The 27,555-nt window shown below is 41.4% G+C and overlaps 1 protein-coding gene across 3 annotated transcripts; it reads left to right on the top strand.

Annotated features, from left to right (window-relative positions):
- The first annotated feature begins 923 nt into the window (after positions 1-923).
- On the top strand, positions 924-21,155 carry LEO1 (LEO1 homolog, Paf1/RNA polymerase II complex component). 3 transcript variants are annotated; one of them, XM_068410097.1, is made up of 12 exons: positions 924-1,031; positions 2,041-2,766; positions 3,027-3,131; positions 3,883-3,977; positions 11,884-12,029; positions 13,378-13,462; positions 13,806-13,900; positions 14,185-14,319; positions 14,948-15,083; positions 15,395-15,581; positions 15,854-15,951; positions 19,077-21,155. In XM_068410097.1, exons 1-12 carry the CDS (start codon positions 974-976, stop codon positions 19,143-19,145), a joined length of 1,935 nt encoding a protein of 644 aa, XP_068266198.1. In that variant the 5' UTR covers positions 924-973; the 3' UTR covers positions 19,146-21,155. The 3 variants fall into 3 exon arrangements, with proteins under 3 accessions (XP_068266198.1, XP_068266196.1, XP_068266197.1); XM_068410095.1 differs by having other exon boundaries at positions 3,024-3,131; positions 19,073-21,154; XM_068410096.1 differs by having other exon boundaries at positions 19,073-21,153.
- Positions 21,156-27,555: the final 6,400 nt, after the last annotated feature.

Genomic DNA, 27,555 nt, shown 5'->3' with positions numbered 1-27,555 from the left:
TCTTCTCTAGTAGGAAAGTGAGTGACCACATGGCACTTCTGGAAGTAAAGGGCTACTGCTGTGGAACTCGATTTTCACACAGCAGGCAGCAGAAAGATGTGTAAGAGCCCATGAAAGGAGCAACAGCGTATTGTCATGCACATTCAAGCCCTACAAGCAAGTAAAGAAGAAATGGGGTGGGACCTTAGGCTGCTTTGTGCAGCATCATTTCAGCCCCATTTGGCAATGGGAAGGTGTAGAGGTAAAGACAAACAAATTACGATCTCTTTCTTAGGCACGGTGGCTAAGAGTCTTCCACCTGTCTCAGCTGAGCGTGCAGTGTCTCACCTATGGAAACACGGGCGGGTTGAGCTCATCTCCCCTTCAACATCAATGTCAAAGAAATATGAGCCAGCCCTAACAACAGCGTGGGCTGGGAGCACGGGGAATCGAGGGAAAACGTGTGTTTGAACGAGACAGCTGTAGAGCAGGGTGACCTGTGCTCAACCACTGCTAGTAACAGGCATTTAACGAGAGTATCTATGAAGTAATCCTGTGAGTGGCTACTCAGCTGGCGGGGTGAGCGCCTACAGGGACCACGCCCGTAATTCGTTATTTTTCGGTTTGCTGCCGCCCTTTGCCCGCTGGCCGCCCCCCGCCAGGCGGCCCCGGGGCACTGACACACCCTCTACGTGTAGCTGAGACCAACCCCTTCTCCCCCGTGTTCTCGCAACGCCGCTCCCGGCTGTAACAGACGGTTCCCGGTGCCTCGAGGGCCGCAGCCACCGTCCGGCCGGCTGCCGCCGACACGCCTTTGTCCCTCACGGCAGCAGAGCCCGCAGCCCTCGGCACCGGCCGTGGGGCGCGGCCCCTTTAAGAGGCGGTGCCGCCTCCGCGGCTGGGCCGCGCGGCGCTCCGTAGCTGCGTCACTGCGCGGCGCCGGCGGCGTGGCCGAGGGCGCGCGGCCGTGGTGCGGCGGGGCCGTGCTCTCGCCATGGCCGACATGGAGGAGCTCTTCGGCAGCGACGCCGACTCGGAGGCTGAGCAGAAAGGTGCGGGGCCGCCGCGCTCCCCCTCCCTCCCGCGGCCGCGGGGCGCGGGGGGAGCAGGCCTGCGGGGGCTGGAGCGGAGCGGGCGGGGGGAGCTGACCCGCAGGCTGAGGCGTTAGCTTGCCTCGGGGGGGTGGGCCGGTGCCTTCGGTGGGGCCTGTGCCCCCCTTTACAGGCCCTAAGATACAGCCCCTGGTCCCCCAGCTGGGACTCCAGTCTGCAGGGACTGTTTTCCTTCACCGCGGCCATGGGAAGCTCACGATGGGAACCAGAAGCAGAGGGTGCTTCTGAATTCGGTAGCGTTTGATCCTGTGCTTGCTTAGAGCTGTTCGGATTTGAGATGGCGAAGACAAGGCGTGTCTCCTGGTTGCCCCTTGTTATCTGGAAAAGTTTTCGCTGTTGTCAGCATCTAACGAAAAATGATGGAACGCCTCACGATTTAAGTCATTTGTGTGTTTTTAAAATGCTGGTCTCAATTTCAGTAAATTGTTTTTCAAGGCAGATGTTCCTTTTTTTTTTCCTGTTTGAAAGGGCCTTCACCACCCTCAGCATTCAAGAGTAGCTTCATTGTAACAAACATGGCAGGGTGCATAAGAGGGCTGACTTGGATTAAAGACATGATGGTAGTTTTAGAATTGTAGGCTCTCATAAGCCATATGTATGTATTTGCTTATTTTAAACCCTCACTGTTTCAAATTTTATTTACTTTTGTGTAATTGCATATTCTTTCTACAACTTAAGAATCTTAGATAATAGCTTGGGGTTTGAAACTTTATGTGGCATCCATCATTCTCCATTGTGTCACTCATTGGCTGTGTCTTTGTTAGTAGACATTTCATTTTATTGTTCTAGGTAATTTTTATAGTTCTTTCTTATAATTCTGTATAGGTTCCGTCTCTGGGTTTGGGGGTGTTTTTTTGATTTTTTTTTTCTTTTAAAGCAATGCCCATCATTTTATGTGCATCCTTGTAGGGACATTTTAACTCTTGAAAGGGTGATGTTTGTTTTGCAGATTCTGATTCTAGATCTGAATCTGATTCCGATCAGGAGAATGCTGGCTCTGGTAGTAATGCTTCTGGAAGCGACAGTGACCAGGATGATGATAGAGAGGCAATAAAACCTAGTAATAAGGAGTTATTTGGAGACGACAGTGAGGATGAAGGGGCATCCCATCACACAGGGAGTGACAACCACTCTGAAAGATCCTACAATCGCTCTGAAGCTTCAGGACATTCTGAGCATGAAGATAATGATCAGTCAGACATGGACCAGCACAGTGTTTCAGAAGCTGCTCATGATGATGAGGAGGATGATCATGGGCATGGGTCAGATGAAGGCAGTCATCATTCAGAGGGAGATGGTTCTGAAAAAGCACATTCAGAGGATGAGAAGTGGGGCAAGGGTGACAAAAGCGATCAGTCAGATGATGAGGAGAGACAGCAGAACTCTGACGATGAGGAGAGACAGCAGAACTCTGACGATGAGGAGAAAGCACAGAACTCTGATGAAGATGAAAGGCCGCAGATATCTGATGATGAGGAAAGACTGCAGAACTCGGACGAGGAGAAAATGCAGAACTCCGATGAGGAGGAGAGGCCGCAGGTGTCAGATGAGGAGAAGATGCAGAACTCGGATGATGATGAAAGGGCCCAACAATCTGACGAGGAGAAGATGCAGAACTCTGACGATGACGAAAGGGCCCAGCACTCTGATGAAGAGGACCAAGAGCATAAATCTGGTAGGACTGAATATAGTAGTAATGATTTGCTTCTGGTTTGATCTCTCTTTATTGTTTCATTTATATTGGCCTGAAAAGATTCAGACTTCAGCGTAAAGGCATTAATCACGTAGCTTTCAACTATGGTCATCTTTGTAAGGTTTTTTTATGAAGCGCTTTTAAATTCCTTTTCATCTTAATCAAATTATTAATACAAAGGAATTTTAAAATATGTGGAACAACATTTTTAATTTGCTGAGAATAATTATGCTACTTAGCAGAGTCTGCAAGGGGCAGTGATAGTGAAGACGAAGTTCTGCGAATGAAGCGAAAGAAACCAATTGCATCAGATTCGGAAGTGGACAGTGACACAGAAGGACAGAAAGGTAAACGGTGGCGTTGGTTTGTGGGTTTTTGGTTCACTTAATCCTCATTTTAGGTGCACCACTCATCTGCTACAGAACTTGATAAAACTAGTAGCACTTGCTATATGGTGTAACTATAGTGCCATGAAAATAACAAAACAGCACAGCAAGAATTCTGTGTGGGAAGTACAGGCTATATTTCTGCTGGTTATCTCTAGTTAGCTCTATCAGTTTTCCAGTGTTCTCCGTGAGAGACAGAGCTTTTCTTTTGCGAATGTTGTTTCACACATTTTTACTGAAAGATGTTAAGAAATAGTGCCTCTAATCAGAGCAGCCCAGAGAACCTATACTGGTTTTGTGATGTTTAGCTGACTGAGAAAGAGGGGTTGATTCTTCTGAGAAGCAAAACCTCCAAAATGCATAATGAAGTTGCTGTTTACCTATATTTATGTTGTTTACTTGAGTAAAGAATGATCTTATACTCTTAATTCTTCTGTTCCCATTTTTCAACTATTCTCTTATTTGATAGAGCCTTTCCAGGAAAACATACCTTGAATTCTTAGCTTAAAAATACATGGGAAAACTGTTTTTCAGGATAAGAGAATAATGTGTGCTTCATAAACATTCTCAATTTTTAACCTTTGTGGGTGATTTTAAGTGGTAATAAAAGAGATGGATGTGTTAAATCTTTTTTTTTCTGTGAGTATGCTTGCATGTAGGGGGATGTGTGTGCATATATGTGTATTTTAAAATAGTAATTTTTCTGCTCAAGAGCATGCAGATGTTATGGATCTGTTTGGAGGAGCAGATGACATTTCCTCAGGGAGTGATGGAGAAGACAAGCCACCAACTCCAGGACAGCCCATTGTGAGTAGACTTGACTTTTGAAATAATAAACATGCCCTTCCACTCTGAAATGTAGAACGCTGCTTGAGTTTGACAATATTTTAATGAAAAAAAAGAGTGTCACGGTTTAAAGCTGGGCTGGCGATTAAACCTGCAGCAGACGCTCTCTGTTAACCCTCCCCCCCCACCCGAAGGGAAAGGGAAAGGGAAAAGGGAGAGAGACTTCCGGGTTGGAAAGTTAAAACAGTTTTAATAAACCTATAATAATGAAAAAGAGTATAATAATAATATTGGAATAATCAAATATATACAAATATATATACAAAACCAAGATCGAGCTCCCCCGATGTCGGCAACGTCACCACCGGCACTGCAGGGCAGGCTCCGGGAAGGCCCAGGCTGGGCCTAGCGACGGTCGAGAGCTGGATTCAGGGATGCACGGATCGGGATCGGGGGCAGCAGGAAAACAGTCGGAGTCCTCCTTGGACACCGGCCATAGCAGAAAGAGCAAGAGCGAGCAAGAGGGGAGAGACCCTCGTGATCCCCCCGCTTTATACCGAGAATGACGTGTATGGGATGGAATACCCTCGTTGGTCAATTTTGGGTCACCTGCCCTGCCTGCTCCCCCCTGCAGCTTTTCACTTGTAAGCAGTGAGGAATCCAGTGGTGACCTTGGTTTCTCTAAGAAAAAAAAAGTACAGCAAGAGCCTTACTGCACAACATCCCTACCGGTGCCTCAGCGATAACTACAAACTTCGAGCGTTATCAGTCCTGGAAGCAGACACTGTCTGCAAAAACATGCAGTTAGTTTCAGAAAGTGCAGTTATTTAGAGGAGACTTAGCTGAAAGTAAAAATCACTGAAAGGAAAATCGGCCTGGTTTAGGCCAAACCAGGACATTCCACCCCTTATTCCATACCATTCACGTCATACTCAGATCACCACTAACTTTTCATTTTAAAATATATACAGATAACATTAGTTTATGATTCATTTCTATACAGAAAAAAAAAAAAGTTCATCAAGTTCATTTAGTTCAGGATTGTGGGTTTCCATCTGGCTAGGAGTCTCTCAGGGCAGGAGACATGGTATAAGTTTTGTCACAGTTTGTGCCCACGGGTTGCAGGTTAAAGATGTCAGTCTTGAGGAGGTTACTGGACGCCACTTGCAGTTAGCTCTGGTCTCGTCACCACTGTCTTAACCTGAAAGACACTTATGAACACTGTTAGTATTATGCAGCAATTAACATCATGCAGTTCAGAATTAAGTATTCTCACCCAAGATCAGATCACCTTCAGGGACACATCGGACTCCACCATCCTGCAGCATCACCCACCAAGTACATCCAGGTCCTTGAGCAAAAGCAATCCCATGAATGGGTTTACCTTTGCCCGTAGCAGGAAGAACCCAGACAGTTTTTCCCAACAGATTCCTTTCATGCACCACAGGGACTTTATCCCCTTCTACTGTATGTAAAAGGTCTGACTGAGCAGGGCCAGCTCGGTTGATAGATCCCCTGGTGTTAACTAGCCAGGTAGCTTGTGCCAAATGCTTATCCCAGTTTTTAAAGGTTCCACCCCCCATTGCTTTTAGGGTAGTTTTTAACAGCCCATTATACCGTTCAACTTTCCCAGAGGCTGGTGCATGATAGGGGATGTGATATACCCATTCGATGCCATGCTCTTTGGCCCAGTTATCTATGAGACTGTTTTTGAAATGAGTCCCATTGTCCGACTCAATTCTCTCTGGCGTGCCGTGTCGCCACAAGATTTGCTTTTCAAGGCCCAGAATAGTGTTTCGGGCAGTGGCATGGGGCACAGAGTATGTTTCCAGCCATCCGGTGGTCGCCTCCACCATGGTAAGCACATAACGTTTACCCTGGTGGGTTTGAGGGAGTGTGATATAGTCAATTTGCCAGGCCTCCCCATATTTATATTTCAACCACCGCCCCCCATACCACAGAGGTTTTAACCGTTTGGCTTGCTTAATTGCGGCGCATGTTTCACAATCATGGATAACCTGTGCAATAGAGTCCATAGTTAAGTCCACCCCTCGGTCACGAGCCCATCTGTATGTTGCATCTCTTCCTTGATGACCTGAAGTGTCATGAGCCCACCGAGCTAAAAATAGTTCACCTTTATGTTCCCAGTCCAAATCTATTTGGAACACTTTAGCAGCCTGATCTGCTTGTTGGTTGTTTCGATGTTCCTCAGTTGCCCGACTTTTAGGTACGTGAGCATCTACATGACGTACCTTCACGACTAGTTTCTCTAGCCGAGTAGCAATATCTTGCCACAGTTCAGCAGCCCAAATAGGTTTACCTTTACGCTGCCAGTTGCTTCGCTTCCACTGCTTTAACCACCCCCACAAGGCATTTGCCACCATCCATGAGTCAGTATAAAGATACAGCCTTGGCCACTTTTCTCGTTCAGCAATGTCTAAAGCCAGCTGGATGGCTTTTACCTCTGCAAATTGACTTGATTCACCTTGTCCTTCTGTGGCTTCTGTGACTCGTCGTATGGGACTCCATACAGCAGCTTTCCACTTCCGATGCTTTCCTACAAGACGGCAGGATCCATCGGTGAACAGGGCATACTGCTTCTCATCCTCTGGTAGTTCATTATATGGTGGGGCTTCTTCAGCACGTGTCACCTCCTTTTCTGGTGGCATTCCGAAGTCTTTGCCTTCTGGCCAGTCCATGATCACTTCTAAGATTCCTGGGCGATTAGGGTTTCCTATTCGAGCCCTCTGTGTAATTAATGCAATCCATTTACTCCATGTAGCATCAGTTGCATGATGGGTAGTGGGAACCTTACCCTTGAACATCCAGCCTAGTACTGGTAATCGAGGTGCCAGGAGAAGTTGTGCCTCAGTACCAATTACCTCTGAAGCAGCTCTAACTCCTTCATATGCTGCCAGTATCTCTTTTTCAGTTGGGGTGTAATTGGCCTCGGAACCCTTGTATCCTCGACTCCAAAATCCTAGGGGTCGACCTCGAGTCTCCCCTGGCACTTTCTGCCAGAGGCTCCAGGTAGGACCATTGTCCCCAGCTGAGGTGTAGAGCACATTTTTAACATCTTGTCCCGTACGGACTGGTCCAAGGGCTACTGCATGCACAATCTCTTGTTTAATCTGTTCAAAGGCCTGTCGTTGTTCAGGACCCCACTGAAAATCATTCTTCTTTCTGGTCACTTGATAAAGAGGGCGTACAATCTGGCTGTAATCTGGAATATGCATTCTCCAGAAACCCACAACGCCTAAGAAGGCTTGTGTTTCCTTTTTGTTAGTAGGTGGGGACATAGCTGTTATTTTGTTGATCACCTCTATCGGGATCTGGCGACGCCCATCTTGCCATTTAATCCCTAAAAATTGGATCTCCCTGGCAGGTCCCTTGACCTTGCCTCTTTTTATGGCAAAACCAGCTTTCAGAAGAATTTGGATTATTTTCTCCCCTTTGTCAAAAACTTCTGCTGCTGTATCACCCCACACAATGATGTCATCAATGTATTGCAAATGTTCTGGAGCTCCACCCTTTTCTAGTGCCGTCTGGATCAGTCCATGGCAAATAGTAGGACTGTGTTTCCACCCCTGGGGCAGTCGATTCCAGGTATACTGGATACCTCTCCAGGTAAAAGCAAACTGTGGCCTGCACTTTGGTGCCAAAGGAATAGAGAAAAATGCATTAGCAATGTCTATGGTGGCATACCACTTGGCTGCCTTTGACTCCAGTTCGTATTGAAGTTCTAGCATGTCTGGCACAGCAGCACTCAGTGGTGGCGTAACTTCATTTAGGCCACGATAGTCCACAGTTAATCTCCATTCTCCATCAGACTTTCGCACTGGCCTTATAGGACTATTAAAGGGTGAGCGAGTCTTACTAATCACTCCTTGATTTTCTAATTGTCTAATCAGTTTATGAATGGGGATCAGGGAGTCTCGATTGGTGCGATATTGTCGTCGGTGCACCGTGGCAGTAGCAATTGGCACCTGTTGTTCTTCAGCCTTCAGCAACCCCACAACAGAAGGATCCTCTGAGAGGCCAGGCAAGGTAGACAGCTGTTTAATGTCCTCAGTCTCTACAGCTGCTACACCAAAGGCCCATCTATACCCTTTTGGGTCCTTAAAATACCCTCTCTTGAGGTAGTCTATGCCAAGGATGCACGGAGCATCTGGGCCAGTCACAATGGGGTGCTTTTTCCATTCATTTTTAGTTAGGCTCACTTCGGCTTCCAATACAGATAACACTTGAGATCCTCCTGTTACTCCTGAAATACTGATAGATTCTGCCCCTTTATGATCCGATGGCATTAGGGTGCACTGTGCACCAGTGTCTACCAAGGCTCGATACCTTTGTGGTTTTGATGTGCCAGGCCATCGAATCCACACAGTCCAATAAACTCTGTTGTCCCTTTCCTCCACCTGGCTGGAGGCAGGGCCCCCCTAATCAAGAAATGGATTCGTGCTGCTCACAGGGACTGGACCTTCATTTCTCCTATTCACACTTTGGAAAAAGGAATTTGAGGCCCATCTACCCTGACTGGGGTCCTGCTCACTGGTAACTGGAGCAGCCATCCTCCTAGAAAAATTCTCTCTGGTATTTCTTTTAGCTTGCAACTCACGTACTCGTGCCTGTAGGGTACTGGTAGGTTGTCCATGCCATCTGTTCATGTCTTCCCCATAACCACGCAGGGCAAACCACAGGATACCTCGTGATGTGTTCCGTTTCCTTTGAGCTGGTCCTGTAGGAGGGCGTTTTCTCTTAACAGCTGCAACGCGGGCCTGTGTAGGTAGAGAGTCAAGTTTATTCTCTATCCTGGACAGTTTGTCTGACAGTTGTTTAAATGAGTCCTTGTTTTCCTTTGTCAGTTTTTCCACAGCCGAGACACGGGCCTGCAGTGGGGAAGAAATACTATCTTCATACTGTCGCATACAGTTAGCCATTTCATCCACACTAGGTCGTGCCATAGCATTTTCTCCCCAGACTAATATTGACAATGTATGGGTATATGTTGGTGGAGCATTCTTCACAACCTTCCGGAACATGGATCGGTTGCATTCCACTTCATCAGGATCTACAGGATCTACAATTTCCCGTGGGTGTCTATAAATGATCTCTTGCACAGCTAGTTGTCTAAGGTAGTTAATACCTTTTTCTATAGTGGTCCATTTGCTCAGGTGGCTCATAACATCATCTTTATAGGGATACCTGCTCTTTACAGCTGACAAGAGTCGCCTCCAGAGACTGATAGTGTTTGACTTTCTTGCAAGCGCCTTATCAATACCACCATCTCTGGACAGGGATCCCAACTGTCTGGCTTCTCTGCCATCTAATTGCATGCTATCTGCCCCATTATCCCAGCATCGGAGCAGCCAGGTAATAATTGGCTCACCATCATAACGGCTGAAATCTTTCCTTATATTTCTCAGGTCCTTCAGGGATAAGGAGTGGTAGGTTATCTCTACATCCGAGTCCTCCTCCTGTGATAGTTCTGCTTTAGAACGACCTTTCTTCTGTGATGGGTCTGCTTTAAAATGATGATCAAGGGAACCCCCATCTGTGTCGGGCCCTGACTCTGCCTGAGAAGGGCCCTCACCTGGGTCATGTGATGGCTCTGCCTTAGAAGGCTCTGAGTCATCATCCTCCTCTTCACGAGCTGATTTCTTTCTGTATTTCTTCCTGGTTACAGGAGCAATTGGTACAGATTCGTTAGATGCTGGACTCTGAGTAGATGCAGTGGCTGTCGTGGGAGTGCTGAGACTCGTTAGAGTCTGAGTAGCTGCAGTGGCCATCTTGGGGGGTGTAGCAGCTGTGGTACAGGCTGCCGAGGTTTCAGTGGATTTAGTGGCTGTAGCGGCAGCACACGCTGTAGGATCTGAGGTGGCTGCATAACACCTACACCTGTCCCTGCACCGATACTTAATCTTATCCCACATCAGAAACACATTCAGGACAAGCGAAAATAAAAACATGCCACCTAGACAGCACCATCCTAATTTCACAAAATCTAGAGGAATCAGCTTGGCAGAAAAGGAGAAGGTACTATTTCCCGAAGTAAAATTGGAAGTGTAATCATTAACATAATCAGCTAAAGAACGCCTGGAGCGTGCAGATGAAGTCGCTGCTACTGATTCGCGATTAAAACTGCCCATCATTGTGTTATAGAGATAAGAGATCGGAATAGTAACTGCCCAGTTTATCACAGCATAAATCAGTATCAAACCCCATACCAAAACAATACATTTCGACCAGCGCCCACTGCTAAACCGCATGTAAACATTCATAAGAAGCAAACAATAACACAGTGCCCACGGCAGGTAAGGCATCATTGCAATACTCAACTGTGAAAGAAACTCTATAAAAAGACGAGATAACACAGTACTCAAAAATGACATCAGCATCTTCGCTATCTGTTTTAATTTCCAACCCCTCGTAAATCTCAAAGGAAGAAATCTGATACTCTCTCAGCTGAGCTCTCCGGGTCTCCTCCCGCCGGAGCTGGGATTCGACTTATCAGAGGAACCTGTTGGAGCTTCTCTCGAGCCCCACGTTGGGCGCCAATAAATCTGTCACGGTTTAAAGCTGGGCTGGCGATTAAACCTGCAGCAGACGCTCTCTGTTAACCCTCCCCCCCCACCCGAAGGGAAAGGGAAAGGGAAAAGGGAGAGAGACTTCCGGGTTGGAAAGTTAAAACAGTTTTAATAAACCTATAATAATGAAAAAGAGTATAATAATAATATTGGAATAATCAAATATATACAAATATATATACAAAACCAAGATCGAGCTCCCCCGATGTCGGCAACGTCACCACCGGCACTGCAGGGCAGGCTCCGGGAAGGCCCAGGCTGGGCCTAGCGACGGTCGAGAGCTGGATTCAGGGATGCACGGATCGGGATCGGGGGCAGCAGGAAAACAGTCGGAGTCCTCCTTGGACACCGGCCATAGCAGAAAGAGCAAGAGCGAGCAAGAGGGGAGAGACCCTCGTGATCCCCCCGCTTTATACCGAGAATGACGTGTATGGGATGGAATACCCTCGTTGGTCAATTTTGGGTCACCTGCCCTGCCTGCTCCCCCCTGCAGCTTTTCACTTGTAAGCAGTGAGGAATCCAGTGGTGACCTTGGTTTCTCTAAGAAAAAAAAAGTACAGCAAGAGCCTTACTGCACAACATCCCTACCGGTGCCTCAGCGATAACTACAAACTTCGAGCGTTATCAGTCCTGGAAGCAGACACTGTCTGCAAAAACATGCAGTTAGTTTCAGAAAGTGCAGTTATTTAGAGGAGACTTAGCTGAAAGTAAAAATCACTGAAAGGAAAATCGGCCTGGTTTAGGCCAAACCAGGACAAAGAGTAATGGCATTAAGTAAGCATTACAGATAATTTTGCCCTGACTAAAAGAATTATTAACGTTTTATATGTAGCAATATCAGATGGATTCATTTATCTGCCTTCCCCCATCCCTGCTCCACTTTTTGTACTTGAAAGAAATGTAATGAGTAATTTTGATTGTCATCAAGTAAAATACAAAGTCATAGCTGTCTTTGGTACTTTACTACAGCTGTTTGACAAATATTTTCAAATTGGGTCTTGATAATACATAAAAATATTTTCTTTATCTAGGAAAAGTTGTTTGCCATTTACTCTCCAGTGCTTAGCTGAAAACTGTATGTCAGCTCCTTTGCTGTTTCCTTACTGTCTTTGGTCTCTTTGAGTTTGCACTGGTATTTGAAATCACTTTACATGGCATATGAAAATGCTGAATTGAATTGCTTTCACTGAAAATGTGCGAGTGCTTTTACCGAAAGCTTTCTGATCTCTCTCTGTGCATATGGATGACATTTCTTTAAGCAAAATGTAAGTGCTTATTAAGGAAACAGTAGCCAGATAGGCTTTTTTTATTTATGCTCCTAGTCTCCTTTTTTTCATTAGGATGAGAATGGACTGAGTCAAGAACAGCAGGAAGAAGAGCCTATTCCAGAGACCAGAATAGAGGTAGAAATACCAAAAGTAAACACAGACTTGGGTAATGATTTGTATTTTGTGAAGCTGCCCAACTTCCTTAGCGTGGAGCCCAGGTAATTGCGCATTAAATACGTGATTGATAAGGTTTTTTAGTGTTTCCCTATATTGCTTTTGTTTTAGTAATACAATTAAATATGTTGGCCATCTTTAAAATGGTTGATGTTAAGATGAACACTTTTGGTTGTGATCAGTTAGCAGTAATATCTATTGTTGTTATCAAGTGCTGAATAATTTTCTTATGAGCTTGGGTTTCAGCTTGATTGAATAACTTCTTGTCTTTAAAAAAAAAATAACAAACAAAAATATGATTTAATTGAAAGCACGTGCTATCAGTTGAATTTAAACATAGGTTTGGGCTCTCAGAGATATGAAAGCCAAATGCACAGGATCTTTTTGCACTTTTGAGTGCTAAAAATATCATTTGGTTACTCATTTTCCTACTTACCTAACCCAAGCTAAAGAAATTTTCTGGAATTCATAAGGAGAAACAAAATAAATTATTAGAGTTGTTTGTGATGTTAGGTTTGGCCCTAAAGCCCACCGTCAGCACTGCTAGCAGATTGCTGTTAAATCCGTCTCTTTGAGTGTTTTGTTAAGCAGCTTTATTGCGCTGTTTAATAGGGGTCTTGTTAGCTGGCAGTGTAGCGTTGTTTCTGTTTCACGTTAGTTAAATAATTCTTCCCAGCTTTCATGCTATAGTCTGTTTCAGGACAGAACTATTAAGAATCTGGTTAGTGGCTGCAATCAGTGAGAGAGTCCTGGAGATCCCTGGGGTCAGACAGGACTAAAAATAGAATTGTACAGCAGCAGAGTATGTTTATCACTTCTTTCCCTTGCAGCAGCATCAAAACTGTTAGGAAGGAGGCTAGGGAATGGCCTTCCCCACTCACTCCCACCCAGTTGTCAGGTTTCTTGAAGGAAGAGAGGAAAAACAATCTCATCTTCCTTTCCTTTTGGTTGGTTTTGAGATTCAAATAAAAAAAATTACAAAGATTTTGCTCTTAAAAAATCCCTAATTCACCACATTTATAAGATGGTGTTTTTTTCTTTTTATTTTCCCTGTACAATATTGTATATATTTTGTTCCAGACCTAACCCTGATGCTAAGGAAACAGTATTTTCTGAGGCAGACTTGCTTTCTTTAGCTAGAGCCATTTAGAGGATCTGAATGTTAAAGTGGCTGTAATTGATGGTAGGGAAGACACTTGGGTAGGCCTCCTGTGGTGCAGAATCAATGCAGTAAATTACATGACTGCAGAAATGGCTGCCTCACAGCTGCAGTGCCTACTGGGGTGTGCAGTGTATCATTTAAACCTTTCGACCACTTGTTATTTTGCACAACTCTAGAAAAATCTGGATTAATTGTCAGAAGAATGAAGACTATTGTATCATTTATTGCAGACCTTTTGATCCCCAGTATTACGAAGATGAATTTGAAGATGAGGAGATGCTTGATGAAGAGGGTAGAACCAGGTTAAAACTCAAGGTATAATGTTAATTTTCCTTTTCTCTTTTATACTCATCTGGCCACGTTTCTTCAAAGTCCATGTCAGGTATTTTAGGATGATGTTTTGAGTTATGGTTCAGATTATGAAAGTGTGGACCAGTTCAGCACTGAGGAAAGTTGATCCATTTTAGTCATAAATTTTTAAAAAGCTTGACGGCTGCATTTCACCTATAAAAACAGTACCTTTCACCTTGATTTCTTGGCATCATGCTGCAAATTATCTAGCCTTTCTAACTGTAAGTCTTGACCTATATAGAATGTATTTTGCCACAGTATTCCTTACTATGAGTTAGAAAAAGCATTTTGTGTTTTTTCATCACAGGTAGAAAACACAATACGATGGCGGATGCGACGAGATGAGGAAGGGAATGAGATCAGAGAAAGTAATGCACGGATAGTCAAATGGTCAGATGGAAGGTCAGTTTGAACTTTTTGCTATTGAAGCGATACAGTTGTTCTTACAGTGAAATACCATGGTGTGCAAAATTGGAAGGTCAACAAACTTTGATGTCTGTTCTGCACAGCAGAAATTATTTTAGTCTCGGTGCTTTGAAAATTTTATGCTCTGCTTAGTTTGGATTGAAATATAATTATTGGCTATATATAGAAAGGAAACATGAAGGCTTTCTCCATTTATAAATGAGGCAAATAATAGACCGTAGTGGTTTTATCAAATAACTGATATATGAATCTCTTTTAAGCATGTCTCTCCACTTGGGCAATGAGGTCTTTGACGTGTACAAGGCGCCACTACAGGGAGATCACAACCATTTGTTTATCAGACAAGGGACAGGTCTACAAGGACAGGCTGTTTTCAAGACAAAGTTAACCTTCAGGTAAATATGCTATTCTATATCGAATGTTGATACTACTTTTGCAATTAAGTGCTGTGACTAGTATGTAAAGACTAGAGATACCAGTTCGTAAACCTTCAGCGCTTTGACTTTTTAATAAGAATGTGCTCTTTTTCAAAGTCCCTATTTCAGTAAGGTTTTTGCTAAATTAGGTGTCCCAGTTTGAAAGGTTAATAAGCCAGTCAGTGCAATATGTAGGCTACATGTATTTTTAATATATATTTTAATTTGCATTTTTAAGTGCAAGTCCTCATCTGAATCGAGAGAATATTAATATTCCCTGAAATTAACCTTTCTTCTGATGCACAGTTGCTATCAAGATGATGATTATGTCTTGGGATATTGATGTGAAACTTGAGGATAATTATTTAGGCTGGTGATGGACTGCAGATGATTTGTGAGAGAGGAATTATGTTGATTTGTGAGAGAGGAATTATGTCTCCAGTACCTGTTACAATGCACATAAATAAATAATAAAAAAAAAAGAATGATGCATTTACTTTTGTGCAGATGAATCTTTGAAATCTTAAGTACTCTGGCCCTACTGTTGTCCCTTAAAAATGGATACGTTCCTTGAAGAAGTATTTAACCTGTAGCAATTTTTTAACAGGCCACACTCTACGGACAGTGCCACTCACAGGAAGATGACTCTGTCTCTGGCAGATAGATGTTCAAAGACACAGAAAATTCGTATTTTGCCAATGGCAGGTCGCGATCCAGAGTCTCAGCGCACAGAAATGATTAAGGTATTGTGGCATGGAACTCTCTTATCTGCCGATTTAGTGTAAAAAATCACAACTCTAATACAGCTGAACATTTCCAAACATTGTATGACTTTATGAAAAACGGAGTGTATTTTGGAGTTATAAGCAAGAGTTGTTAGTCAAGAGTGCAGTTTGCTTAACCTTACAGTTCACAAAAAAATCAGAATGTGTACAGTCTTCACACTGCTGTGAAATTATTTCAAAAGCTACAGTAGAACACAAGGTGCTCTTGAGTTGGTTTGCGGGGTTTTTTTCCCCCTAGATCTTTATATATTGCTTCTTTCTTTGGACAGAAAGAAGAGGAGAGATTAAGAGCTTCCATTCGTAGAGAATCTCAGCAGCGAAGAATGCGGGAGAAGCAGCATCAGCGTGGTCTGAGTGCAAATTATTTAGAACCTGATCGCTATGATGAAGAGGATGAGGGAGATGACGCAATCAGTCTAGCAGCTATCAAAAACAGATACAAAGGTGGCATCAGAGGTAATAATAAACCTTAAGAGCACATAAGTAGGACCTGTATGATTCAGGTGGATTAATTTCACAGGAGAGTCCTAGTAAGATTGTATTTTGCCAGTTCATTTGATACATGAGGAGACATGAATTCAGTTCCTATCAGTTTATTTTGTTTACTGTGGAGTTAGATTCTGCCAGCTCTTTGTGGAACTAAATGTGAGAGAATTATTGTTCATATTCTCTCTTCCTCACCAATTTCAGATAAAGAGAAATATTTGTGTTTTCATTTTTCTCTGTAGAGGAGCGTGCTAGAATCTACTCTTCTGACAGTGATGAAGGCTCAGATGAAGATAAAACACAAAGACTGCTCAAGGCAAAGAAACTTACTAGTGATGAGGTAAGAAAAGGATTTTGTTCTTAAGCTACTCACTTTCAGTTAGGAACATTTCCTGCACTAAATCTAGTTTTTAAAGCTGAGACTTTGTAGTTTCGTTTATGCTGTGATGAATGTATTATTTAACTTGGCATGCTTTCCATGGTAATTAATCACCAATTTCCTGTACACTGCATTAGTTCATAGACCTGAGTGATTCCCAAAGGAGGTTACTATTGTTATTGCTGATTTAAAGATGAAAAATTTATGCAGTGTTATGTAAAATTACTTTACCAAAATTATGCAAGGAGTAAGAAGACTTAATATCAGAATCCTAGAGCAGTGTTGTTTCCTAAGCTACATGGTCCTCTCCGGTTTATTACGGAAATAGCAGAAGCATTTTCACATAGTATTTAAAAAGAAGAGTTAAAAAACTGAGTTAAAAAGAGTTAATATCTGTTGCTAAGTAGATGTTATCCATGACCCAAGTATCATCCTAAACATTAGGCCATGATCAAGTTCACGGTTAGCTACAGCAGTAGTGCTGTTTCCCCTTCTAAAGTTGTGTTTTATTGGTTGTAATTTATCATGGCTGGGTATAAGGAAATGAATCTTTGTGTATATCACATCTTGAGGCTTAGTTCATTTCAAGTAATGCCTCTTCTTCTGATACAGCGCTGTAGTGTAACACTTTTCAAAATTGACAGATACCATTTCTGAGATTAAAACAACTGAAGTGGCACCAGGAAGTATATGGACTCTGTCCTATATCAGCTATAACTGTGTAGTTTATTTTCCTGACCCTTGCTCCTCATTGTAAAATGCTTCTGTGGCAAAGAGCCGTAGGACATTTACTGTGTACCCTGGGAAGCTGAAAGAAGAGGGAATTTTGGGATTCATGATAAAATGACAATTGACACTGGCTCCCTGGCTTCCCAGTGCCCTCTTCAAGAGGGAGTTGGGTTGGGTAAGGTGTTTAGCCTACTTGGTTTTAGCAGCCCACTAGTTTACTTTCTTTTGGACATCACCCATTCTGTATTACTGTAATCTTGATAAATATAGTGCAGCACCAAGTTGCAGCTGTGCTTGCATTACTCTCAAGCCAAACATGGCTTAGGAGTGGTAGTTTGGACACACCTGAGCTCTGCTGATAGTCACCTTCACTTATGTGGCAGAATAATAAATACAAACTAACTTAGCTTAATAGGTTCTTATTACTACCCTGTAGGTTGAGAGATGTTTTCACACTGGCATGCTAGTTTGATTAATCTTCCTGTCCTGTTTTACTGTAAATTATATTTTAGTTAAAAGTTTATGCATAGAATATCATGGAGAAGGTTAAGTGTTTGTTAGTAGAAATTGAATTGTTTATTTGTAAAACGCTACTCGTTGCTAGTTCATGATATAGCAATGTCAGGACTTTGCAATTCCAGTCTCTCAGAAGAAAAGGTCTAATCAACAGCATTTCTCTGCTGCTTGAGGAACGATAGCCTCCATTTTAAAATTACATGACTTAAAGGTAATGTTCCCATCAGGGCCACGGAGGGGTGCTACAGTATTACAAAAAAACCCCAGTGATGCATAACGACTTACTTTCAGTCACCACGTAGGAAGTATGGTATTTGTAATGTGTATCCACATTCGTGAAGCACAGACTTCCTTGTACACACAACACAGCACAAATCTTTGTCCTGATAACAATTTGTTACTGTGACTGAAAACGCAATCTATTATCAATGCACTTTATCACCACATGGCAAGCAGTTTTACTGTAACTGTAGTTAATGGGGTTATTCTGCTAAACGGGAAGGTGGATCATTTAACAGTAGCCTAGCTAGATTACAAGAGAATGCTTGTTCTGAGGAAGAAGCTATCATTGAGATTCCCGCCCCTACTAATTTCTGTTTTCCATGCTTAAAATTCCTTCCTGAGATTCTCACTGTACTAACTTAATACGTTAATATAGAATAAAATGCTTTGAATAAAAAATTATTCATTAGAGTTCTGAAACACTAATAATTCATTAAAGCTCTGAAACTCAATCTTTGCAGCTTCTTAAAATCCAAATAATGTGTTGCTTTAAAAAAAAAGGAAAAAAAACCGCAAAACCCAAAAAACAAAACCAAAACCAACAAATGGGAAAAGGGATGAGGGTATTTTTAAAGATACTCTTCTTTTTAAACAATAATTGAGTTACCACTTGCTCTTCATGTCGAAATTGATGAGTTTTGCATTAGCAACTAGTGAATTGTAGTTTGATTAAACATTTTCATAGCATTCTGATTTAAAATGTTGTTTGGAAGGATGATTTAAACTGAATTGGTGTAAATGCACATGGAATAAAAATCAACCTGTTGACTCCATATTTATGTGCTAAAAATTGGGCATCCAGCCTATAAAAGTCATTATGGTATTGCTTGCAAACAGGTAATTAACTCAATTATTTGAGTTCCTTTGACCAGCTCTGTGAAGCCTCCTAAACTATTATATTTCTTGGACTGTAAACTGTGGTGTTGATTCTCAGTACTAGTGGTTTCTCACCAGTCTTTTTCCTTTATGCCAGAGAGGGTTAGGATTTGGGGTTTTTGTTGTTTTGTTTTGTTTTTTTTTTAATGAACAAACAAACAAAACACCTACCACTTATTGAATTTCTTCTTTGCTTCAGTAGCTCTAATTTAGGGCTTACAAGTGTCAATAGTCTGAAGACTTAGCAAAGCTGCACTGGCTGCCCGAAGGGAAAGCTTCTGCATGTTGGAAAATTCACTACAAATTCTAGGAATTACCCATGCTCTTTAAGTCTTGCTACGAATGATATTGCACAGGCCATAAATCCAGATTATGACACAAATTACTTTCATGCCATAGTTCAGTTTGGAGCAGATACGGTTGCATGTCCACTGAGGTCAATGAAGCTGCAGCTGTAGTGTGGACCCTCTCATGCTGGGGTTTGAGACTGGTAGCAGTGTTGACTGAACTTAGGGACTGATACATAAGCAGTCCTGCATCACAGGCGCACCAGATGGAAAAACAAGAACTAATAATTTTGCTTTTCTAACAAGAAAGACTTTGAGGTCTTTTTGTTGTTCTGAGTTTTTTATTTGAGCTTGAAGTATATTGGCTTATTTTTGTCCTTTTTTGCCTTTAGGAAGGTGAACCTTCTGGAAAGAGAAAAGCAGAGGATGATGACAAAGCAAGTAAGAAGCATAAGAAATATGTGATCAGCGATGAAGAGGAAGAAGATGACGATTAATATTAAGGAAGCACAAAAGTTGATTTTTTTTTTTTTTGTTATATATATATTTATATATATATATATTGTACAGTTCTCTTACAGCAAAGATGTAAGTAACCATAATGGGGTTATTTTGCTAAAGGAAGATTCCATTGAAGTCTGCGTTTCTGGTGTGAATAAAGTTTTTTGACTTCCTTTTACTTTTTAATATTTTTCTCTTATTGTAGCAACTGTTGCCCCAGGGATCATCACAGTGCCGTTTTTTATCTTGCACAGTACATTTCAGTTTTGAGAATTGTAGTAACTGATTATCCAAGTGAAATAATCAGTGATTTTTATTGAGTTAATTAGGAGAAACCATTCTAATCTTGATAGAATGCTTAAATGGTAAGTTTGCCTGACAAGGGTATGGTGATTTAACGTACTGTTTGTATGGAAAGGTTGGAAGAACATATGAGTGTTACAGTACAATTCTGGTTTTCTCCTAGATACTCCTTATGGCCTGTTGACTGTGGACAGTACGTTACTATGCTGGTATATTTTGATGACTGAAAATATTTCTTACCATGTTTGAATAAACTGTGAAGTTCCTGCAGTTAGAATAGTTAACTGATCACATCAGACATTTATTTTTCATGCATTGAAGCCCAGAATGAAAAACCGCGTCTTGCCTGAGTGTTGTTTAATAATAATAATTGGCACATGCTAGTGATGTAAATGTCAGAGTAAAAGCACTTAATTAAACAAAACTAAGACATTTCTGCAAGTAGAGATGAAAGTCTCCTTTAAAAGGTGAGATGAACCACAGTGTGAAAATATATCCTAATAATAATGTCTCATAATCTCATATAATCCTTATGGTGCTATTTCCTATTGTTCCTGGTTGCTTTTATAAATAGGTTTGTTTAGCTGGGAAGTCACTGGAGGAGAATGTTCTGGACAGAATCATTGCTTCTTTTGCACTATTTCTAAACACCTTATTTGATGACGCAATACCAGTTGTCAAGTGGCGAAAGGCTAGAAGAAATATCTGAACTTTTCCACACTTTCTTTCCAAGATGAAATATCCCATATGTAGTTTGTCTCATTGGTGAGAGAGCATTCAGATGTTATCTGCGTTGCTTTTTAACTGACTTTTCACACAGTCGTACAGAGTTTGGATGCGACTTGAAAAAAGTAACAGAAAACAGAACTAGTTTAATGCCTCTTTAAACAAAAACATTGATTGATGCTATGAAAAGTTTATTATATGGACTTGTGTTACATAAGATGAAATAAAGTAGCTGATAGTTACATAAGAAGGACTGTTACCCATCTCTCTCCTGCCCAGCTAAATTCTGCTTTTTTGTTAAACAGTAGAAGGGTGCAAGTGCCTCATAGTGAGCATTTTGCTCTCGTGACATTCCCTGGTTCTTTGAGATACAGCTTTCAACCTGGACATCTTGCTTTTGTCATCTTTAATTAGGCTAGTAGTTTGTGAAAATACTCCACCTCCATTTCTCCTGCCTGGAAGGTACGGGAAGCGTTCTAGCTGCAGTAGGACGGAGCTCTGCATGTGTTAATGTATTCTGCTGAGCAGCTGTCTGCAGTGTAGACCTCTGCAAGTATGAAAACAAAGTGAAAAATTTCAACTCAGAATTCTGAGTGCCTGAGAAACTGTTCTTTTTTTTTTCTATAATTAAATTGTTATCTGAGCATTCCTGTGCCTCTTTAATGTGCAGATAAAACCTTTCTCCATCTGCTGGAATTTTGACCCTGTAATCCTCTTTAGTTTAGACCTTTGCTGGGAGACTGGTTCCTTACCTGAGGTTACCTGCTTTCCATTTGTAACCTTCTCAGGAGGATGCCAGCTGTTTAGAAAGGGACTCATTCTATATGGATGTAACATGCTGTACTTCCACGTAAAAGCCTCCCAGATACCTCTTAAACAACAACTTTGGTGTATGGAAACACACCACCATTTCACTGGTGATGTGTTTGCTTTTCTGTCAGTTTAATTAAAGTGTTGGCTATTTTTATTTTTACTACACTTCTAAGAGTGAAAATGTTTTAATTGCTTTCATAGAGTTGATGCTGACTAAGCCTTTACTAAGTGGTCCACTTCATCTTCCAAAAAAGAGGTTTTCTGTGGATTACAAAGATGAAAAGAAGTAGTTTTTCACACTGTCTTCTTTTGTAAATTGCTCTTTTAAAGTCTTCTTTAAAAGTGAAATTTTAGAAAGTGTTTTCTCAGCTTAAATTGGTTTAACAATCATCCTGTAATTAAAGTCACTTGAATGAACTTAGCCTTATCCACAATATTTTTTTAGTTGTGAGTCTAATGTATAGTTTTATTTAACTCGAAGACAGTTTTTACTGTCCCTTTTCCCAGCCTCCAAGTACGAGAGAATTACTTGGAATTTTTTCATTTTACCCAAATTAAAAATATTAAGCCAAAGGAAAGAGAATGTGGATTGAACTGTGTTTACTCTTGTACTGACTGGTCAGAGTACTTCTTCCAGAAAAGGCATGATTTGAACAACTTCCAACAAAGAAAAATTTCTTTGATTAATCTTTGTGAGTACTAGATTTTCTGGCTAGTAGCAGGATGTAGGATAAATTCCCTTGAAACAGTCACTGAAAGCTGTTCTTGGCTATATAGTTTTGTTGTTTCAAGTATATCCTTCAACCATATTGTGGTTTCCAGTTGTTGATCTGGAGTTTTCTTTCTAGTACCTGGTAGCATTTTCCATGAGCCACTTTTCTCTATCCTAGCCATGCAGCTTGGCATGGATTTCATGTTGCAGCACACCTGATGGATCAGGGAGTACCCACTGAAAGAAGCACCTGCTCAAGCAGTCCTTCGCTCTTCCTAGCAGAGCGTTTGGCAATAACTAGCCCAGCTCAGTGAGTCAACTTGCTAAACTCAGGAAATCTCTTTTCTGCTGAGCTCTTGTGTTTTCTGCCAGGCATGCCTGCAGAACTGCCTTATTGGCCATGTGAGCATCAGAGCCAGCTCAATAAGTTGGTGTGATCATGACTTGGGGGGTAAATGTTGACTTGACTTTCTTTTGAAAACTTACCCTGGCCCTACAGAAAGAAGTGAGTAGTTTTCTACTGGTGTAGCTGCCTGAACTGGCACATCGAAAAGTCAGCTGTGCCTTGAGGTGGTGGCAAGGGGAAGCAGAGGTGGAGCAGGACAGATCCTGTATATGGCAGCAAGTTTTAGCTCAGCTCTGATAGGAAGCTGCAGCCTGAGGAATGTGTTAAACATGAGATGGTGACTTTCCTATGAAGTCATGGGGTATTTATTTCTCAGCCAGTAGGCACGGGGTCCTCGGTGTCAGCCCATTCTAGTAGAGTGCTTTTGTTGAAGAGCATTAGACTGCTAATGAAGCTGGGTGGTGTTGGATGCATAGAGGTTGTTACATGGGAATGATAGAGAAGATGATTTGTTTCTGATAAATGTTCTTTTAATTTTTGCTATAAGAGGTATAATGTCTTACACTTGAGAAACTTAGGTAGGCTATTTTAACGCTCAGGAACTTGCCTGTGGCTTGATTTGGAAGTGCTTCTTGGAGAGCAATGTGACTAACGCCTACTGTTGCCTAGTGATGCCCTTTGGCTTGAGCTGGGGTTTTTAAATACTTGTCTGGACTTGAAAGACTTGCACAAAAGCTGCAAACTGGTATTGATTACTGGCTTGTATCTTTAATTGCTTTAAAACTCCTGGGCGTTCTGAGGAATTACATAAGCAAAGTAGTTGAGAAAATAACATAAAATTAAGTAAATCTAGGCTGAAATGATTCTCTGACTCAAAGCCTTTTTATTTGAAAAAAAAAAAAATCCTTTGACAAGAGTTGGATTTCTTGAGGGTTTTGGTGGTTGTTTTTAAAGGGTATTTTTGTGCTTTAAAAGCCTATGAATCTGAGTTTACTGGGCTGATATTTGGAAGAAATCAGTTATTAAAGTGGAAGCTTAACTTCAGAAAGTGGTTTTTGTTTTGGTCTGGAATTTTTTTCCATTAAAGCTTAATCTTGAAGAAATAAGAGGTGGTAGAGCCAGTTTACCAACAAACGTAACTTCATGTCTCTGGGTTATGTTGAAATTTTCTGGGAAGCAGTAGCATTCATGCAATTATTGTTAGTCATGGAGTCATATCCATGGTGTATTCTTTATTTATTGTAAATTAAAGATAAAAAAAATCTTATAAAACAGTGGAAGTATTAACTAACATACCCTCTTTTTTTATATCCTATGACTGAGTCAGATTATATCTCATTTTATATTGTTTCATGCTTTTCCTGTTCTTTGCAAGATAGCTCACTTCAGAATGTAACTGGGGAAGTGAGGTGCTAATCTTAGCCTGGGAATTTGGCAGTTTTCTGAGGTTTGTGGGGTTTTTTTCTCCATCGAGTGTAAAGATGTACGATAACCATTCAGTAAAGGACAGGTTCTTGCAATAAGGCTCATTATTGATAGCATGATAAATCCATTTTTGGGCAATTTACATGGATACTGAAGGAGCACTCTCCTTTTCAATATATAAAGGAAATAAGCATTAGGGGTTTGGTAACAGCAGTACCAGCCCTTCCATTCAGGTGTTTAGTACACTTGTACTTAGTGTTCCTGTGCTTGGTTGGGGCAGTGTAATTCTGAGCTCTAGAATCCTGCTATAGCTGTTGGTCCGGTGTTGGTTCTGATCGGGTTTACTGCCTGCAGCTTTGAGCTTTGTTTACTGGTATAGAATAAGGTAACTGTATTTAAACTGCACGAGCTTGCTATCTCCTAGTCTTAGTTTCCAGCTTAAAATAAAGTGCTACTTGGACTATGCTAATTTGTGAAGGGAGGAGTGTATCCCAGAGAAGCTAAGGAAGGATCAGGCCAAAGTGTTGTGGCTAAAACATGGTTTTTTTGGCTTTTTTTTCATTTTCTTATTTTTCCTTGTCAAAAACTGGAAAAAGCTCAAATGCCAAAACCACAGTTGTGCAATTTAAAATTGACCCTGGGCAGCTTGTACTTTTCCAGATTCACACCTGATAATGTTAGGGGGTTTCTCCTTTCTTGCAAGCAAGATCTGTGCTGCTTTAAGGGAAACTGTTAATTTAGACTCTGAAAGGTATCTTTATTTAAGTAAAGATCTTTCAGTTTTCTTAGAGGATATCTCATTTTATATTAACATTAACACAACTTGAGTTATTACCCCTTTTCCACACCCACCTTGCTACACTATGTATGTCAGATCAGTAATTTGTCTTTTGGATTGAATTTTCTGTGTTGTTTCTCTCAGTACAGGTTTTTCTGGTGACTAGGAAAGGAAATGAGAATGTTCTTCCTTTGGAAAAAAATGCAAAATACGTACTGTCATTTTGAGAAGTGTTGGTGATCATTTACGGCTTCAGGTCTGGTGATGAAATAACAAGGACATTAACTCACTGACTGAAATGTTTGTCTGTTATTCTTCTCAACAGTTCTGGGAATTGCCTTGGGATGTAGATGGCATTCCTCTTTTCTTCTTGGAACTTATACCTGTGCTTTATTGAACAAAGACAGTCTAATGTAAAAAGCTCATGGTTTCACAGAACTGCAAATTTTGCCCCAAATATGTTTGCATTCTTAAATCAGTCTTCTGAAAATGACCGGGACGCGTTCTTATGTTGGGGCTAACTGCATTTAGATCAACCTAGTGGGAGAACATAGGATACAGGTCAAACTCTTGCAGTACCTACGGTAAAGACATTTAATCCCATAGCAACCTCCTGTATTTTAAAAAGAGTTAAATTGATGAAGGCTAAACTTTTAAATTATAGTTTCAGGAAAGTATGTAAGTTTTGTAACAGTCCAGCTATGTATAAATGTATATGTACCCAAGATGTACATTGCAGGGGTCTGTGTGTAACAATGAATGGAAAACAATTTAGAGGGGAACAACCTTCACAGGCCTGTGGTTTTCAAGGAGGGCTGACACTTTCAGAAGTGTGTGGGCTTACAGTGAAGTATAGCCAACCCAGACTAAAGTCTTGTAGAGATAAAATGGTCAGCTTCCAGAATAAACACACTGGATCCTTAACCCAGCGAACTATAGGCACTCAGTCTAGGATGTGAAAGCTGTCTTAAGGAAGAAAATCTGTCTGTTCATCTCATGAGGGTGTATAAAGCCTGTTGTAGTCCCTGGTGAGTATTTGTGGTAGGTTTGTAAAAGACAGCCTTGAACTGTCACTGTGTGTCTAGGCATTACTATAAAAACAAAAGATGTATTTGTTTCAGGTAAGAGGGGGATCAGATTCCCTGGGAAAATAAGTTATCTTTTTCTTAAGAGGGATGTACAAATGATGCATGCTTGGGAAGAAAAAGATAAGACAAGTATCTTCAGTAGGAAATACAGGAATTTGTTACTAGCTGTTCTCTGAAGTTATCAAGACAAATTGGTCTTCGTTTCAGCACCCAGTGAAGTGTGCAGTTACAGGATGTGCCTGGTCACTGTCAGTATTGATTTCAGGTCTGTACTGAAACTTCTCCAGGAATGTACAGAACGAGCCAGCAAGCAGCAATACAGCTGCCATATGGGCAGGTTTTGAATAGGGTCCATCAGCACCCGGAGCGAGGGATGCAGCATTATAACAGGTAGCAAGTTCTGGAGCCCAGTCAGTTTCTGTGAGCTTGTTTAACCTTCAGTTTAGGAAAGAGAAGTCCAGCAGAGCACAGCACCCTTAAGGCATTGCTGTCCACTGAGTCAAAGTATTCCAGTGAGGGGTTGTATCTTTAGCTAAACTCAAGAGCACTTTCTTCTCTTGTAGTCATGTTTAGTGATGGATGGTGGGAAATACGTAGAGAATATATTGATTTTTATTTTGACAGCCAGCTGATTTGATCTGTCTGCCCTTACCCTATAGACATGTTGGATAGGATGCTGCTGTAAATAAAAAAGTTTGATGAATATTAAAATATTCATGTCTGAGTTTAAATATACTTAATGGCAATGGGGTGAAAAATTTACGGGTCAGGGTCAGGGGAATGAATATTCAAGGATAGCAGGAGTTGTCCTATATTGGCTGAATGAGATCCAGAGTTTTCTGCAGTTCTCACTGCCCCTGTTCTTATCACAGAAGTAACATCTCTGCATCTATTTAGGTTATTTATGGTGCTTGTCTGGTTGATAATTAGGTTTGTGTCTGCTGTAACTGTTTAGATAATGTTTTCCCAGGATCTCCACTGCCAGGTGGCTGGTTTTCTGCTTTTGGAATAGAGTGTGGTAGAAAGCTCCTTCAGAAGAGCCCCCTCCAGCCCTTCAGGTGGTGTCGGTGGTTTGATGCTGTGAACAGTCAGCTCAGTCTACTGAGCTGTGTTTTCCCGTGATCTAAGTGGAGTGCATTTTCTTTTGGAAGCAGTTCCTTCACAGTTGCCTGGGGTGGAGGCTTTTCTGTTGTGAGCTGAATGATACCGCTATTTCCATAGTAGTGGCAGAGCACAAAGAATTAAGAGCAAAGACTTGGAAGTGTCATATCTGAACTATTGTTAAGGACCTTGTCAACAATGAGCTCTGGGAAGCTCTTCAAAACTGTCAATTGCTGTAATTGCAGGTATGGATAGGCATATGGCTGTGCACTGGGTTGTAAGACACTTGCATCAGTACATCGTTTCAGATTCACTATGAAATAATTGTAGATAATATCAGCATGGACTTTTTCTGCTTAAAGAACCAGCATTTTGATAGTATCTTTAAATACTTTCTTCTGAAGAAAACCTTGTTTAGAAAAGTTGATTACTAGAGAATTTTGATGGGTTTTTCCTTGCTAAGAAAGATGCTGGGCTCTGTTGATGTGTTCCCTTTGTTGATAGCATGTATGACTGTGGGAGAACCTTCCTGTATCAGTAAGTGAGACAAAATTTGTATGAGGTGTAGATAAGGGGGGATTGGTGTTTTATGAATACCATTCCCAGGTTTTTTCATATATATTCATATATATGAACATATATTTTTCATGTAATTCTAATGTCTCTGGACATGGTCAAAAACTTTATGGATGAAAAAGCTTTCTGAACGTGATTGCAAAGTGACTGCACTTAAACTGAGAACATTTCACTAATCTGTGGATATGTTACCCTTTTACAAATCCTGTTTGATCTCTCGGAACTAAACAGGATTATTCTGGCTCTCAGGCTTTCTCAGACACTAAATCTGGAGTAGCTGCTGGCACGTAGCAGGCAGCACCATGTATGTGGTTGTCTGTCTTAAGATTTAGTCCTTCCATAGCATGGCATTACTAGATGCTGGGGAAAACTAAATCTGTGAATGCTGTACTGCCAGTTTGAAGACTTGAGTCATTTTGTAATTTGGCACTTCACTGGACTTCAGGGCTGCCATTTTCCTTTGTTATTTACTACCTCTGCTCCTGTATTTTTAAATTTTAGGACAT

This window comes from Nyctibius grandis, chromosome 11 (genome assembly GCF_013368605.1).
Source record: "Nyctibius grandis isolate bNycGra1 chromosome 11, bNycGra1.pri, whole genome shotgun sequence".
Classification (NCBI taxonomy): domain Eukaryota; kingdom Metazoa; phylum Chordata; class Aves; order Nyctibiiformes; family Nyctibiidae; genus Nyctibius; species Nyctibius grandis.
The sequence above is the reverse complement of the archived record's forward strand: the minus strand, read 5'-3'. Positions and strand labels throughout refer to the sequence as shown.

Coding starts and splice junctions, on each gene's coding strand:
- LEO1 (XM_068410095.1), top strand. CDS start 974: ATGGCCGACATGGAGGAGCTCTTCGGCAGCGACGCCGACTCGGAGGCT. Junction 3,132..3,882: donor TGACACAGAAGGACAGAAAG/GTAAACGGTGGC, acceptor TTTCTGCTCAAG/AGCATGCAGATGTTATGGAT. Junction 12,030..13,377: donor TTCCTTAGCGTGGAGCCCAG/GTAATTGCGCAT, acceptor CATTTATTGCAG/ACCTTTTGATCCCCAGTATT.